The 15,247-nt window shown below is 37.7% G+C and overlaps 1 protein-coding gene across 7 annotated transcripts in view; it reads right to left on the bottom strand.

Moving 5' to 3' along the window:
* Nucleotides 1–15,247, bottom strand: part of LOC112572325 (ankyrin repeat domain-containing protein 26-like) — a 30,354-nt gene that overhangs the window by 6,689 nt on the left and 8,418 nt on the right. For 2 of the 7 annotated variants that reach the window (XM_025251945.1, XM_025251946.1), the window contains exons 12-29: nt 12,567–12,653; nt 11,748–11,852; nt 11,265–11,399; nt 10,979–11,143; nt 10,657–10,713; nt 9,711–9,830; nt 9,350–9,396; nt 8,872–9,013; nt 8,366–8,554; nt 7,639–7,845; nt 7,319–7,438; nt 7,027–7,053; nt 6,445–6,516; nt 5,944–6,042; nt 4,506–4,556; nt 3,226–3,299; nt 2,899–2,968; nt 1,785–1,943 (exon numbers count right to left, since the gene is read on the bottom strand). In XM_025251945.1, the coding sequence (XP_025107730.1) occupies nt 1,785–1,943; nt 2,899–2,968; nt 3,226–3,299; nt 4,506–4,556; nt 5,944–6,042; nt 6,445–6,516; nt 7,027–7,053; nt 7,319–7,438; nt 7,639–7,845; nt 8,366–8,554; nt 8,872–9,013; nt 9,350–9,396; nt 9,711–9,830; nt 10,657–10,713; nt 10,979–11,143; nt 11,265–11,399; nt 11,748–11,852; nt 12,567–12,653 (1,926 nt within the window). The remainder of the gene's footprint in view (nt 1–1,784; nt 1,944–2,898; nt 2,969–3,225; nt 3,300–4,505; nt 4,557–5,943; nt 6,043–6,444; nt 6,517–7,026; nt 7,054–7,318; nt 7,439–7,638; nt 7,846–8,365; nt 8,555–8,871; nt 9,014–9,349; nt 9,397–9,710; nt 9,831–10,656; nt 10,714–10,978; nt 11,144–11,264; nt 11,400–11,747; nt 11,853–12,566; nt 12,654–15,247) is intronic. The other 5 variants (XM_025251948.1, XM_025251947.1, XM_025251949.1 and 2 more) reach the window with 5 other exon arrangements.

Below are 15,247 nucleotides of genomic sequence, written 5' to 3'. Positions count from 1 at the left end.
CCACCACCTGCAGGTCAGCTGATTTATACAGCTTGAGTAAGGTAACAGATTGGACAAATATGCTTCATCAATACATTATAATCAATACCAGATCTTCAAAAATGGATATCCAACAGAGTGAGTTTAACATATTGGTCAATAATGGTAAAATCCTTAATATCAATTTAATATCAGAAGACTAAGGGTAGAAAGAAAATTTTAAGGCGACTGCCAGCCATGGTGATGGTGTTCCACCTGAGTTTTAAATGACATACAAATGCTTTCAAGGTGGAATCAATTATTCATATTTAATTCTCACTTATTTTCATGCACATCAAGTTGACACTAAATGCTGCATGCAAATAACTCACAACATGCAAATTGCAAATCCCAGAAGCCAGAGAATAGGTAAGGAAAAAAAAAAACCAAGGTTCTTCAACAAGCTTCTTCAATGGCTATTCAGATCTGTTAAATGCACATCATGTAGACTATTAATGTTATCTAACTGTTAAAAGTCTTTGCAAAGCAAGAATCAATTATGCTAACAACTAGTCTATATGCTTATTTTGAAGAAAAAATTAAACTCAAAAAAATGGAAATGACTGCTGCGGTAGCCCATGAGTTTTTCATGTGTCATGCTTTTAAAAAGAGTCAAAAGAAAAAAAAACTTAAAGGAGTTCAGAGAGAATCAAAAGAAATGATTTGTGTTTTGCTGGTTTAATTACAGGAGATTTTTATGGATAAAAAATAAATTTTTCCTCAAGTAAAATTTGTTTTAGAAATGTGTATCAAGTCTCTTGTCTCTTCTAAAGCATAGGTAAACATCGTTTACATTGTTGACTGGGCAAGCAGGACACTAGAAATACATTTCTAAACAAAATTTTTTTTTGTAATTTGGCCAAGCAGTAAGCAAATTTGTTTGCTGTGATCTAATGTATGAAGTCTAAGTGACATATGATCGATGGACAAGTGTACGTTTGCAGCATGCATCATTACATTCTCTCTGCTCTTGGATGTAGTTCTATCTACTTCACATCTTATGATTGTATCATGGTTGTTCCATCAATAACACACCACTTTTGCTAAGTCTCAGAACTCGGCTATTACCTCATTCCATCCCTTAAGCCCCAGATGATAAGCAAAATTTGCTTAGGTGAGTTTATCTCCAGAGTTTTAACCCTTTTCTGGCAAGCTTAAATTTTCTACACATCTATTTTGATAAGCCAAACACTGTCTAGCTCAGGGGTGGGCAAAGTTTTCCCTTTGCAGCCTGGTCTCAAAATTGTAAACTATACGGCAGGCTGGTAAAATACCCAAATCCAATACCAGGTGACTACACAACAAACCTAGTGAAAATGAAATGGGCAACAAATGAGTACATAATGGTACTTTAATTAAACTTTAATCAATTAACCTAGGGTGAATAAAAAAATGAAAAGAAGTACACTTTATATTTAGCAGATGGGCCGGTCCAAAGACGTCTGCGGGCCATACTTTGCCCACACATGATCTAGCTGGTGTAAGTATATTGATGCACTTGTTAATCAAGCAAAGGATGACAGTCTCTATGTTCAGCCACACAAACAAGCAATGATCTGTACCATGAACTGGTCAGCCAGACAAGATCATGATGATAAATAATGAAGCTCAGCAACAAGGTGATGGTGCATGCAAAGCACAGTTCAAGACTAGCATAAGTTGGCAATACAGCGTGTTCTCTTCTGGCGAACCCAGAGACTAGACTGAACTACAAGGCTACAGTGGCCACCTCCCTTGGCAAGCTTCTTTAACCTGACTGCTGTTACCTTTTTGTAGATGTGGTGAAAGTGGTGGTGACTGTCAATGTTGTTGTCACCGCCACCGCCACCACGTGGGGTGGACACTTTCCCACTCTCTGTGGGAATCTCCTTCTGAAACTCTAAGTACTGGCTTGCCCCCAGGGGAAGGGCTGTATTGCCTCCTTCCTGTCATACCATCAACATTCATATTCATAAAGGGCTTTTTTCTGTTTCTTGTTTTTTTTTCTTTATTTTGAATACATGACCTCTCAAAATCTGTGTCAAATCTTGTTGCATTATCCAACAATGGCTTCTTAACAAATTTGAATGTGGCTTTTATCAGATCTACTATGCTGCTCCCACAAGCTGAGTGGTTATTTTAAAACTGATGTGACTGATGGTTTAGTTTTTCATACATATCTGCTATGGTATCATGGTCAAACATTTTTGAAACAAGAGAGGTAATCCTTTTCAAATAATACTGCTCCCTCTCCTCGCATACTACAAGTTAAATGTTAGGCAATGAGGTCATAAACAAAGATCAACTCTTGCAACTAGCACCATCTGATAACACCCTGGTCATGCACAATAAACAATGTGTTACAACATTGTTATACAACTTTACTGGCAAGTATCTTTCTTGCCTTTAAACTCTGATAAAGTTAGAGGTGTTGAGAGTGAGGAGCATGTGGGCAATAAATACATGTTTACAATAAATACATGCTTTACAGGAAAGACTCCTATCAATGTTATAGCTGAGGCATAATTCATTACAATAATTTCCAACAGATGTGTTAAACCAATGAGGTAGGATACTCATAATATGAACAAATACTGAATAAAGTCATCATTCTCTGAAAATATGTGCAAAGCTTGTTTGAAATGCAAGTAACACACATGCTTGCAGAAGTTATGTACTGAAACTGAGAAGGGAAAAAATATATGTATATGTTCATTTCCAACCAACAAAGACTGCAAAGGTAATAATGCAAACAAATTATGGTTATAGGAGTTATGTGAATTAGCCAAATAAAGCTGGTTGTATTTTACTGACTAGTACCCATTTCCATTGTAGCGGTTAGGAACTACCCAAACCTTACAGACCACCAATCTAAGTTTTATGTCTTCAGATACCACTCACTTTCAATTTCTTCTTTGCAGCTTTAAGATGAGCTCTCAAATTAGCCACCTCTTTCTGTAAACGTACAGTCCTGCAACATGCCAATTCAGCCTTTCATCAAACTGCCATGACAATACTGATGAATAAATAAACGAAATAATGCAAACCATAACTTTTACATCATAAAGTGGTACAGTAATACACCACTAAATTTTTCTGACGGAAAATTAAAATGATCCAAAGGTTTCCAACACCAAGACATTTATTTTTGATAAGGAAAAACACTTCAAATCTTTTTCATAAAAATGATTTTGAAAACTATTTAGTTCCATTATGGAGAATGCTTACGTCTGAGTCTTTTCTGCCAACTGAGCTTCAAGACTGGCATTCTGTCCTTCCAAGTTACCAGTCATTCGCCTCGCCTAAAGACAGAAAGACAGTGTGTTACTAACGATACAAATCCTCTAATTCTCTCCTTGTCACGACTTCCACTTACTGATTTAATGCAGATTTTTTTTTAATTCAAAGGAGAGGTAAAGTAAAAATTGTTATACATCCCAAAGTCTCCTCTCTGCCACAGGACTGGTTCTCAACACTTTGGATTTTATTTTTAAAACAGAATGTAAATTTTTTATCCACAATAAAAAAAAAAAAACCTGCAAGATAAAATCTTGGATAAGAATCTACAAGAAAATATTAAAACAATTAAGCATTAAGTACTGCAGAAATACAACAACTTATGTTGGACTGGAGTTTTGATAATAATAATACAAAAACCAGTCAAGATCTTTACAAAAGAAAGAAAAATGCCCATTGATGCAAAAAGCAAACTTTAAGACTCATAAGGGTAGCGTCAACACACACAAGGACACAAAAACAGACAGAAATATCAAGATTTATATGAAAACAGATTTTTCTACAACATCTCATGTGCAGTCACATAACTATGCACACACGTCTGTAACACTTGTTGGCCCAGTCAAAGGCATAAACTTGTCCTAACACCCCTTGTCACTAATATTATTTTATAAGCTCTACCACAAATTAGTGTCATGCTCTAATACTAATAAAATGAATACACAAAATTTTTCAACCAACAAAAATAAAAAGAGTGAAAGCTACAGATGATATGGAACATCCAGACTGAAATTTGTAACCTAAAACTCAAACACGCCAAGCTTATATTTGAGATCAAATCAAGCTTACAAGAATTACAGAATCTGAATCATAAATAAAAGAACCATGCCTCTACCTTTTGGCATTATTTTCATAGAATTTATACACCATTTAGCACTGTTACTTTCTTCTACTACCGGCCACAGCAAAGAAAAAAAAGTTTTGAGAGTAAATTCTTTTTCTTCGAGACTTGCCAGATGACATGACCATAGGAGATAAAGGGTTACACTAACTCTTTAACCATCAAAAAGTTGTCTTTCCTTTATCTCCTAAGATCATGTCATCTGGTACAGTCAAAGAAGAAAAACCCCAGGAAATGAAAAGTCCATGCTGATGACAAAGTAACATGAAGACTAAGTCGTAAGTTCTCCACTATCCACAGATATCTGATGTCACTGACATTAGAACAGTTTTTTATGCCATGCATATTTTGATAAAATTTCACTCTTCACCTCTTCCATTTTCATCTGGGCCATCTTGTTAGCTTTCTCCAGCCTCACCACCTGCAATTTCAAGTTCAAATCAAGCTTTGTGCACAGCACAGTGCAATGTTATTACAAGGCCATTCTCATCTTTATTCTGTGCAAAAAAATTATTGAAACCAGCAAGTGTGGAAGATCAAGTTGATTTGTAGTCATGCATTCAATAGGAGCCTTGTAATTCTATTATTGTCAGCATAGACTGTCAAAATCCACCTCCACCAAGATGCAATTCATAAATCTGATCACAGGTACCCATTCATATGTAATATTCTTGTCACATTATATCATATTCACAGTCTCCAAACAGAGGACTGATTCACATGGTACAAAGTTGTATGGGCTTAATACAGAAAACTGTTCAACATCCAGTACTAATGTCCATCCATTTTATACACTGAACTACTTGTCAGTAAAAGTAATACAAAATCTTTCGTGCAGATAAATGCACAAGACATACAAAAGCTGATAACAACCATATTTCAAAAACATAAATACTGATCTGGCCAACATTTACTGTAGTTATCAAACAGTATGTACATGCTGTGACATGCATCATCTGCTGCCGATTTCAGGAATGCAGAAAAAAAATTGTGACGTTGTCTTTTATAAAACAGAATAATCTTTAAACCTCTCCAGTGCCAGCATGAATATTCAGTGCATGTGTGAATTCATACAAGTGAATTCCATTGATGTTAGTTTCTCTACTTGTAACCATGCACTACCAATGTGACTGACCGTCTTACTCTCAAATTAGTGTGAACATGCATGTCTACAAAGAAAGACATATATAAAACATGAGCATGTGTAATGTACAGATGTAGATAACACAATTATCTGCACAACCTAATGAATGCAAGCACATTTACATAACCTGACTTTCAACAATACACATTTATGATATATCATGACTGTATATGTGTGCAAGCATACATAGTTATGAGCGTACATACAAACATGCATATATTAATCATGTGAGTGCCAGAACATAGCACAAAAAAGTCTGATAAGTTCTGGATTCTTTCTTGCAGATTATCTCCCCCCTCGCGAAGGAACACCCCCAATAATTATAGAGGGAAAATTCAGGTAATGGAAAGATCCTGACTGACTAAATTTCAGATAATCAAAAAGAAAAAAGTTGTGATTAAGTGAACAGTCAGACTCTTTTACAGTTCATAACTTGATAATACAATGGCTAGAGTGGTGCAGCAAACTGTAAGATCTTCCATCTCATGCTAATGCATAAACACAAAAGGCTTGACATCACTTCACGCAGATAACCTGATGTCTTGAACAAGCAGCTACGTCTTAAGAGCAATACATGCAGACGAAGCTAGCCAGTGCGAGGCTGACAGTTAGCCATCATATGCACAGGCATAAACATGCTGAAAGGTAGACTTGTTGAACTCACCCTAAGACCTAACCTGGATCTAGCAGCAAGCTCTTGTTCCAAGAGCCCTTTAGAATCCCTGGCCTCGCTGGCAAATATTACACGAGAAGCTGCTTCCTCCTATAAGTTAACCAACAGCATTTGTTGCATGAAGCACTTCAAACAGAAGCCGACCAAAGTTCTTTCTTTACTGCCTCCATAATGTGCAGTTCCTGAATTATGACTAGTCTTTTGTCCCACAGCATTAACACAACAACAGTCAGAATTATGCAGTAAATAGCCTGGGTCCATTTAGATGAGCTGTTATTATTTACTGTGATACTTTACAGCTATTTATAACATTCTACAAAAGAGAGAATTTTGTGGAAAGACTGGTTAAATTTCACTTTTCACAGGTGTCTAAATGGAATCAAACAAAAACAAGACCTATAAATTTCCTTAAAGTATAATTATCCCATGCAAGGAGCAAAGGGTTGCTAACATTATAATTTCAGCATCCATGGTATATTGTCTGGACCTTACCCCTAGCTTCTCCTCTAAGTGTGCTGTGGTTGACTTGAGGTTTGAGCACAGAGCTTCCAGAGAATTCCGCACCTATCAAGACCAGATGTTTATCTTCAAAACATTCTTCACTTTAACAAACACAAATGCACCTTTGCTCGGTTATATCTCACCTGATGCATTGCAAGTGTTGTGAAGCTCTATATCTATCAGCTCCAGAAGCAGAATCCACAAAGCTTCTCAGATCATGATTCCCCCACAACAACATCAAATAATTATGATCCATAGCCAAGTGTCAAAGACAAATGTTTTGATACCAATGTCATGGAGAACAAGCACGGAAAGAAACTCCTTAGATAATAGACTGCCTCAGCTTTATGAATCCAACAGGACTTAACACAGTCTGCTATCTACAATCATGTCTCCTCAGCTTTATGACTCCTACAAGACTTCACATATTCTGCAATCTATGATCAAGACAGAAACCAAACTTAAAAACTTCATCAATAAAATAATTCCACCGCACATTTCTGTCAAAAGCAGTGTCAACGTTTTGACAACTCTACATGCAACCAGAACGAATTCAGCATAAAGCTTGTGTACCTTAAAATTCTTTCCATATGAAGATATCTGAAAAATTAAATATATACATATACAGGCAAACAAAATTTACAAAACTTGTGAGGAGACATATAAGCTTGTCACTGTTTAACTTTGTAAAAAATTTCTGGTAAATCTAAAAAAAAAATAATTGTTTGTTCATGTTTGTAATTTGCTCATGAATGGTGTAATAAACTGCCAAAATACTGTCTACTTTTTGGGAAGCTGCCAGCATATGAGTGGTTATAAATGCTCAACAGCTTAGAAACAATGGTGATAGTAAAGAACCCACTACCTTATCAGAATCTGAGAGTTCTGCCTGCAGCATTTCTGCCCGATCCCGCTCATGGCGCAATTCTGCTTCCAGACGAGCATTGTCAACCTGAAGGCGATGCATGTTGTCTTCTAGCTCTTCCTGCAAATTACCTCCACACATACAGACATCTGTCACATTTCTGTTCTTTCTACACAGTATATGTTTCTCATATACAACAACCACAACAATTACCTGACATGTCTGGCTACCCCATCATGCTGCTGTTGTTTCTAAGACATATGCAAACTACAAGTCATTTTCTTTCGAAAGTGAGAGAAGGAAAAAAATAATGAAAAAACCTTAGAACGGGTGAATGCAGTGAAACTGGCAGAAGTGTTGGCCAGATGCTGGGTGGAGGTACGTTCTGCCCGGTCTAGCCGCTCAGTCAATTCAGACACTCTGGTCTGGGCCTCCAATACTTTTTCTTGTGCAATGCCAGACTTTTGATTTGACTTTTCTACTTCTAGCTTCAGACGTCCACATTCGTGCTCCAGCTCATCCCGCGCCTGTTTGTGGCACACACAAACACGCACAAAAATCACCTTTACTCTTTGTCCTTTTTTGGCATAAGATTATGTCTAACGCTATATGACTTTTAATAATAATAATAAGAGATGTCTAATGCCATTATCATTCTTAACAATAATAATAATGAGAATATTTAATGCTTTTTTCACTTTCAATATTAATATAACAATGCCTAATGTCTATATCCCTTTTAATAATAGTAATATGGGCCTGTACAGTACAGTATCACATGTAGTATGGAAGTGTGGTTGGCATACATTTAGCAGTACTTCATCTGAACAAAAATAAATCAAATAAAAAAATTAAAAATCCATTGAAAATGATCATACGACTAAACAAAAAAAATCTGACTGGTCTGGCAAATAAAACATTAAAATATACAAACAGCAATTAGAAAAACAGTTAAAGAAGCTTAAATAATTTCTATGGATTAAACAAATAGTAATTAAACTCATTTAACAACCTTACAAATAAGCTTGATTAGAAATGGCTAATCACCTTTATCATCATTTGCAGCTGACCTTCCGACAAAGACAACTTGCAGCTGACTTCTGCCAAGTCAGCTTGCAGTCGCCTGCATTCAGCCTCTAAAGTAATGCAGCGGTTATCAGCATTTCTTGCTTCCTCTTTCAACTGCGAAACTTGCTCTAGAAGACTGTTATTTCGCTCCTCAAGCATCCCCTTGGCCTGTGAGAGACATACAGCAGGTCATGGCCTGGTGTTATGCTGAAATTGTCACCCACCCCTCATCACAAAAAAAAAAAAAGACTGGAGGAGGCATTTAAGTTTTGGTTATAAAAGCAGGATTTGTTTTGAAAATGGTCATATTTTTAATGACAATAACTGACAAGTTTTGGTTCTGGTGACAAAGTGTGTTCCAAACAAAATTGCCTATGAAGAGACAGCAGGGAAGTGGCTACCCATTAACAATATTATTATAAACTAATAATTAACCATGAACATTTCAACTCCCAAGCCCTGCATCCCATTTCCCCACAAGATACCCTGTCATTGTCCGAACGAAGGCTGGAGATTATAGTATTTAATTTCTCATTGGAGTCAGAACTTGAGGCGGCAAGCCCTGCAGCATGCTGGCTTTCAAGCTGTTGCTTCAAGGACAACACTTCATGTTGTGATTGTGTTAGCCTGCAAAAGACAACAGTTTAAAGGAGAAAGTTCAAAACTGATACTGGTTTATAAAATTTTTAAAAAGCTAAATTACCCTCTTTCCTCTGTAAGAAGAAGTGATCAGTAACACATAAAAAATAGAATCCTCTTGAGAAAGATGTAGAAGGTTATCTGGCAAAGTGTAAGTTTATGTCTTCCTCATGCTCAGACATTCTATCTGCAGCCCATGCTGATATCATTATTGTTTTCTTCTTTCACGCATGCTACATTTCAATGTAAAATAATGTGAATAACATGTTTCAGAGACAAAAGCAACCACATGACTTTTTTTTTCAGAAGTGTACAAAACCTCACCTATCTTGCAAGTTTTCTATTTTCACTTGAAGTTTTGTTGTCAGTTCCTGAAATGTGAACCAAGAAGAGGTCTGAACAATTGTCGTGCAGCATAATGCACCATAACCCCCAGAATTCTAGTTGCATTCACTTTACTTTCGATGCACATTACAAGCATAAGTCCTGTCACTTATCTGAAATAACCATGAAAACGTTCACCAAGCTACAGCTTACTTTTTTAATAACTTTCACAGAAAAAGCATGCCTGCATGTTTAACATGGTTCCCATATTCATATGATGAAGTAGCCAAAGCACGTCTAATAAATTTCAGCAGCTATGCCTTTAAGTATCCAACACTCATTGTATCAGCTACATGCCAACCTTCTCCAAGCGGATGTTTGAATCACGGTTGTCTTGAGCTGCCTTGTAGCGTTCCACCTCTTGCTTCAAGTGCTGCAGTTGGCTTGTCCTCTCCATCAGCAATGTGCTTGACACATGCAGCTGTGTACATAGTTTGTGCAATTAAGTATATTTCAAGAACAAACAAGTGCAGGCTGACACAGAGATTGCAGTCAAGTCCTGTCAGGAGTGAAAAGGAAAGCAAAATAACTGCAATACTATTAACAGACAAAATTACCAGACAGATGGTTCAGCCAACATTTTGTTCTGCTAATATTTGTAGAATAATGCCTTACAGTAGGTTAATCCCCGTCTCCAAAAGTCAGGGATTGCCAAAATGTGAAAATTGAAGATATGTCAGAATATATAAAAATGCTCTGCCAAATGTCACAATTTGTGAAAGTTGTAATTTGCACAGCATGTCAATGGTAGGCTCACCAGTCTTAGCTGCAAGCAACAAACCCTTACTAGATGTCCTAATATTACGTCTGGACTGCATAGGGTTAGGGTTAGACTGCAGGTCTTGCTACACTGTCATATTTGTGAAAAACACCAAAAGTTGTGGTAGTTTGCAAGGTGGCCACCATGTAAAAACAGTAATGCCTAACTTTAATGTAAAGGAGTACTGCCGGCTTCAAACTGGCCAAAGTTCCTAATGTCTGTCACTTGATCATGCTCTGAGATGTCTCGCTTAACATTCTGTCACCTCAGCTTTAAAGCTGCATCTCAGATCGTTGAAAGGAGGCTGGCTGTAAGGGATTAACCACACTCTGATACTTCATTAGCACTATCTCATAAGTCTCCAAACATTAAATCTTATAAGCCACTGTAATATATTTTCTTGACTCAAATAAGTTTCCACTCCTCTGCTAAACAACAGTTAAGCAGCATCCACATAGCAAATGTTGATTAAACCCTTATATCTAACCTCATTCTCCATAGCAGATAGTTTTGACTCCATTCCCAGAATCTTCTGATTCTGATGCTGTAACAAAGTAGTATTTGAACAATAAATTAATAATAATAAAGTCAGAACACAAAGCTACATTTTACTGAAAATATCTCTGAAAATTTTTTAGAAAGCAAAATATTAAAAACATTTTCTAAATGTTTGTCACCATAAAATCTGTTTTGCATTTTCTTAGTTAAAAATCATTGTTAATAAACAGATCAATCTTTTGGATCAGACGAAAACATTTTAATATATCTTTTAATTAAAATAAGTTAGAAAATATGGAAGATAATTCTACCTGAATGCTTTCTTTGAGGTTGTTGATTTCATCTTCTTTACGCTCCATGTCAAGAACCCAAGACTGTCGCTCTCGCTGAATCTCTCTCTCCAGTTCATTACGTACCTGCACAGCTTTGTCTTTCTCCTGACCCAAGCTCAACATGCGTTTTTGGAGCGAGTCCAACTGCAAAAGACACCAGACTTTGCTTGAATAAAAACATAACTAGGTGACTGCTAAACTTTGGCACGTTATGATCAATGTCCTGAAGACAGCTGAGTTCTGTGTTCATGGAATGTTTGCTCACCTCGGCATCTAGTTTTTCTCTGGTCACTCTTTCCTTATCCAAAGCTGAGTTGATAGCAATGACTTCTGTGCGCAGGCTGCCAGCCTGCATGTTATACTGAATTGTAGCATGGGCAAATGCTTCTTCATTCAGTTTCTGTGTGACAGAAAACAGATTTGATTCATCAATTTCATCCTTCATCAATTAAGTCATTCACTTCTAGCTATCGTTCTTATCCTTCTCTCTTTTTCTTCCTTTCATCATAAAAGTACCTTGTAGCAAAGTTAAGCCTTGACAGCAGATATCGTGTCCCATAACCACTAAGATATTCTGCAAATGATCTCTTTCTAAAACAAGAGGATAACAGCCAATTAATTCATCGTGTGGAACATATAAATGTGTGTTTCAATTCAAACATGCAATTGGGTTGACAGACTGATATAACAGACAGAAATGAATCTGAGGGCCTAAGAATGTGAACATAATTTTAAATAGAATGCCTACCAGCTCATTTCTGAGGTCTTCTATTTTAGCCTGGAGTTCTTCATTTTCTGTGTATATGAGATTGATCTCATCCTTCAATCTTGACCTCTGTCGCTCCATCTCCATCTGTATAATAGTTACAGCATATAGCAGATCTTTAAAATAGTTACAGCAAAATCTATAGCAGATCTGTAGACGCCCATAAAAATTCTGCACAACTGAAACATGCAAACATTCTAAAAGATGTACACTGTAACGTATTTTCTACATTGCAAAGTTTCTACCATTACTTTTCCATGGTGCCAAGAACAAAAACCAAATTTTTCCTTTTTAAAAGCAGTTTTTGGAAATTTATATGTTTGCTTTCCACTGTAGCAATCTGAAAGATGTATACAAGAACACATCACTGTGACAAAAAAGAAGGCAAATATATAGTCTACCTCCCCTAACAAAAATGTCAGTAAACACCTAAACCTTTCCTTGAATCAGTCTTTTATTCTAGTCTAGTCATAGGTGACAGGTTTTTTATCATTCTAGTAAACAACTGATGTTAAATTGTATAAACCATATGACACTTTTTAAATATTTATCTAATGGAAAACACTCTTCTTGCAAAAATGTTGAAGGGGTGAAAACTCTTTAAAAACAGGAAAAAAAACCCCATCAAAACATCACCAACAACATAAAAAAATGATCATACATGCATAGATCACATTGTTGTATAAAAATTATGACTGAAAAAATGTATCAAGACATTCACTTTATCACAAAGATATAATGTTAACGACAGCTTACATGTTTATTCTTATGTTTAAAGTGTAACAACAAAAAACAGATCACCTTCAGAGCATATATCTCTGCATTTAATTTGTCTCTTTCCTCTTGGCCACTTCCGTCAACACCACATTCACCCTGGCCATGCTCCACCTGAACAACGAGCACAAGACGAATGTAAGCAGGTACCTATCACCCATCCCCATCATTTGAGCTCCCTTGCTAGGAAATTTCCTCTTCTGGTTTGGAAAAGTAAATACTAGCTGCAATTTTTTTCAGTTTAAATAGAACCATTTAAAGAAGTCATCATCAAATCTCGCTGAAAGAACACTCAAAAAAAAATTTTAACTTTTAAAATTGTAAATATAAGCAGCAGATTTCCAAGATAAACGTTTTGTGGCTTTATAATGACTGAAGAGTTTGATATTGCATTTACTATGGCTTTATGTGAGGCAATGCCCATCTCTTCCTCTTTGTGTTACCTTCCCCCATTCCTTTTAAGAAATCAGGCAGCCACTCCACAGTCAGATCAGAGTGTGGAAGGGGAGGGGTAAGTACTATACATCATGCAGATATCTCATTCAGCGGCAGCATGCACAAACTAAACTGAGTAAACTAATGGAGGAAGCAGAGAAGACTGGCTTAAAGGTCAGCAGAAAGATCAAAGTGATGAGAATCAAAAACAAGCAGGAACTCCCAATCCAACTTCTAGGAGACAGCATCCTGGAAACGGATCGCTTCATGTATCTGGGGAACATTGTCAACATGGACAGTGGAGCAGATGATGATACCAAAAGCCGCATCAACAAGGCCAGGCATGCTTTTAACATCCTACACCCCATCTAGAACTCCTGAGCATTATCCTTCCACAGTAAGACCCACATCTTCAACACAAATGTGCAGGCAGTCCTACTGTATGGTTCTGAAACCTGGAGAGTGACAAACACCATCAACAACAAGCTCCAGAACTTTTTCCAATCCAATGCTACTACCAGCGGTTCTCAACCTTTTACTTGTGACCGCCACAACTTAAAGACGGCGGACCTTAGGCCCTTAGTTCCAGCTTTAGGGGTCGGTTGAGGAAGAGTGGGGGTGGAGTAAAGCATATCGTTAACGTTTCGACACGCTGCCGAACGGCGTCGGAGGGAGAGAAATAATCAACAACGTTGAGAAGACCAAGAGGTTGCGTATCTGCAAGAGTTATAACTGTTTGTAATGAAAATTTTTTACTAAAGCCAATTGCTGGTGCCTAATAATAAAATATTATTTTTATTGGGCACTCACTTTGATAATAATGAGTAAAGGTTGAGCCTGCTTGCTGTTGCATAGAGAAGTTGAACCTGTGCGATGTTCGTACCCACTGCTAATTCGCAGCCTCAGCCTCTGCGTTCCACTCCGAAGTTCTGTATTGAGACTTTAGTGCTGCTTAATCTGAAAATCCATTCCGTTGCTCACACATGATACGAAGTGAAAATGGCCTAGGAAATACTTTTCATTTGCTGGAAGGGCGAGACGCGGAGTTCTGCAATCTAATTGCTTAATAGTTCACTAATACCGTATAAATAATTTGAAATGTATAAGGACCACCTTCGCTGAGCCCCCTGTAGGCACGTGTTTCGCGGAGCCCCCCAGGGTGGTCGTGTTCGCGCGGCCCCACATGTGAGAACGTTGGCCTACACCATTTCTGGAATAATTGATGGGCCCTTAAAGAATCTCCGATAACAGCATGTCTTCTGTGGAAATAACTCCGTAAGCAGAATGCCCATAGCCAAGACATCACAAAGCCCTAAATGGGGGTCTGGATAGGATGCAAACCCTGTGTCATTACCAGCGACACCATTGCCAGCCATGCCACGTGGCTGGGGAACCTTCTCAGAGGGGATATACGGATGCAGTGGAGAACAAGAGCAGACTTTTGAGAAAAGTTAGATATGTGTATGAGCAGCGAGGCAAAGGTTGAGATTACTTGGAACCACAATGGTGCCTTCAACTAAAGTGTGGCTGCCCAAACTGGCGATGCTGTCTGGAGGGTTGTTGCAGGCAGCCCTATGGGTCCTCAAGGATTATAGATCAAACCAAGGGAATTAAACCCTAATATTTAGTTCTAAACTAACACTTCCCTAGATGCCTCGATCAAAATTGCCTCTCCCTTATTCATATTATATGACATTGCCGCCGCAAATTTTTTTGTTACGTATGACGAGTGTGGGCTGCTGGCTACAGTAAGCTCTCACTGCCTGCTGTTGCTTGATAGTAGTTTCCTTGGTTGTGCGGCTGTAACAGCTGCTCATACTGCCTCATGCATTTAGCTTTGCCTCCTGCAGCTTACGGTGGCATTATGTTCATCTCCAGGCAGGTGTGCTTTTCTAGTTTTCTCTCTCCTCTGTCCAGCTAGAAACACATACACACTCAATATGTGGCTGTGAGTGGGGCAGTGATCATGGTGTTTGCTAAGGCTAGATGGATGTGTTTGATGTTCAAAAGTGGCAGACGATAAGAATGAGTTGTTCAAATTTAACACCTTAGCGGTGGTGGCAGGAAGCGCAAATCTCTGGTGGGCCTAGAAAAGATAATAACCGCGTGAAATCCGAATTCCAGGCTGTGTGGCTGTCACATATAGTGGCTTTTATATTGCTACCTGTCGTGTTTGATGAGTGGTGGGGTGTTTTTGTGTGTATTTGTGGTGTGGTTGCGCTCTCATCTCCTAGTAGTTGGTGCGAATGTTGTCTCGCTGTGGTTAGCGTCTG

The sequence above is a fragment of the Pomacea canaliculata genome, linkage group LG9 (genome assembly GCF_003073045.1).
Source record: "Pomacea canaliculata isolate SZHN2017 linkage group LG9, ASM307304v1, whole genome shotgun sequence".
Classification (NCBI taxonomy): domain Eukaryota; kingdom Metazoa; phylum Mollusca; class Gastropoda; order Architaenioglossa; family Ampullariidae; genus Pomacea; species Pomacea canaliculata.
Note: the sequence above shows the minus strand (reverse complement) of the source record. Positions and strands in the feature narration are given on the sequence as shown.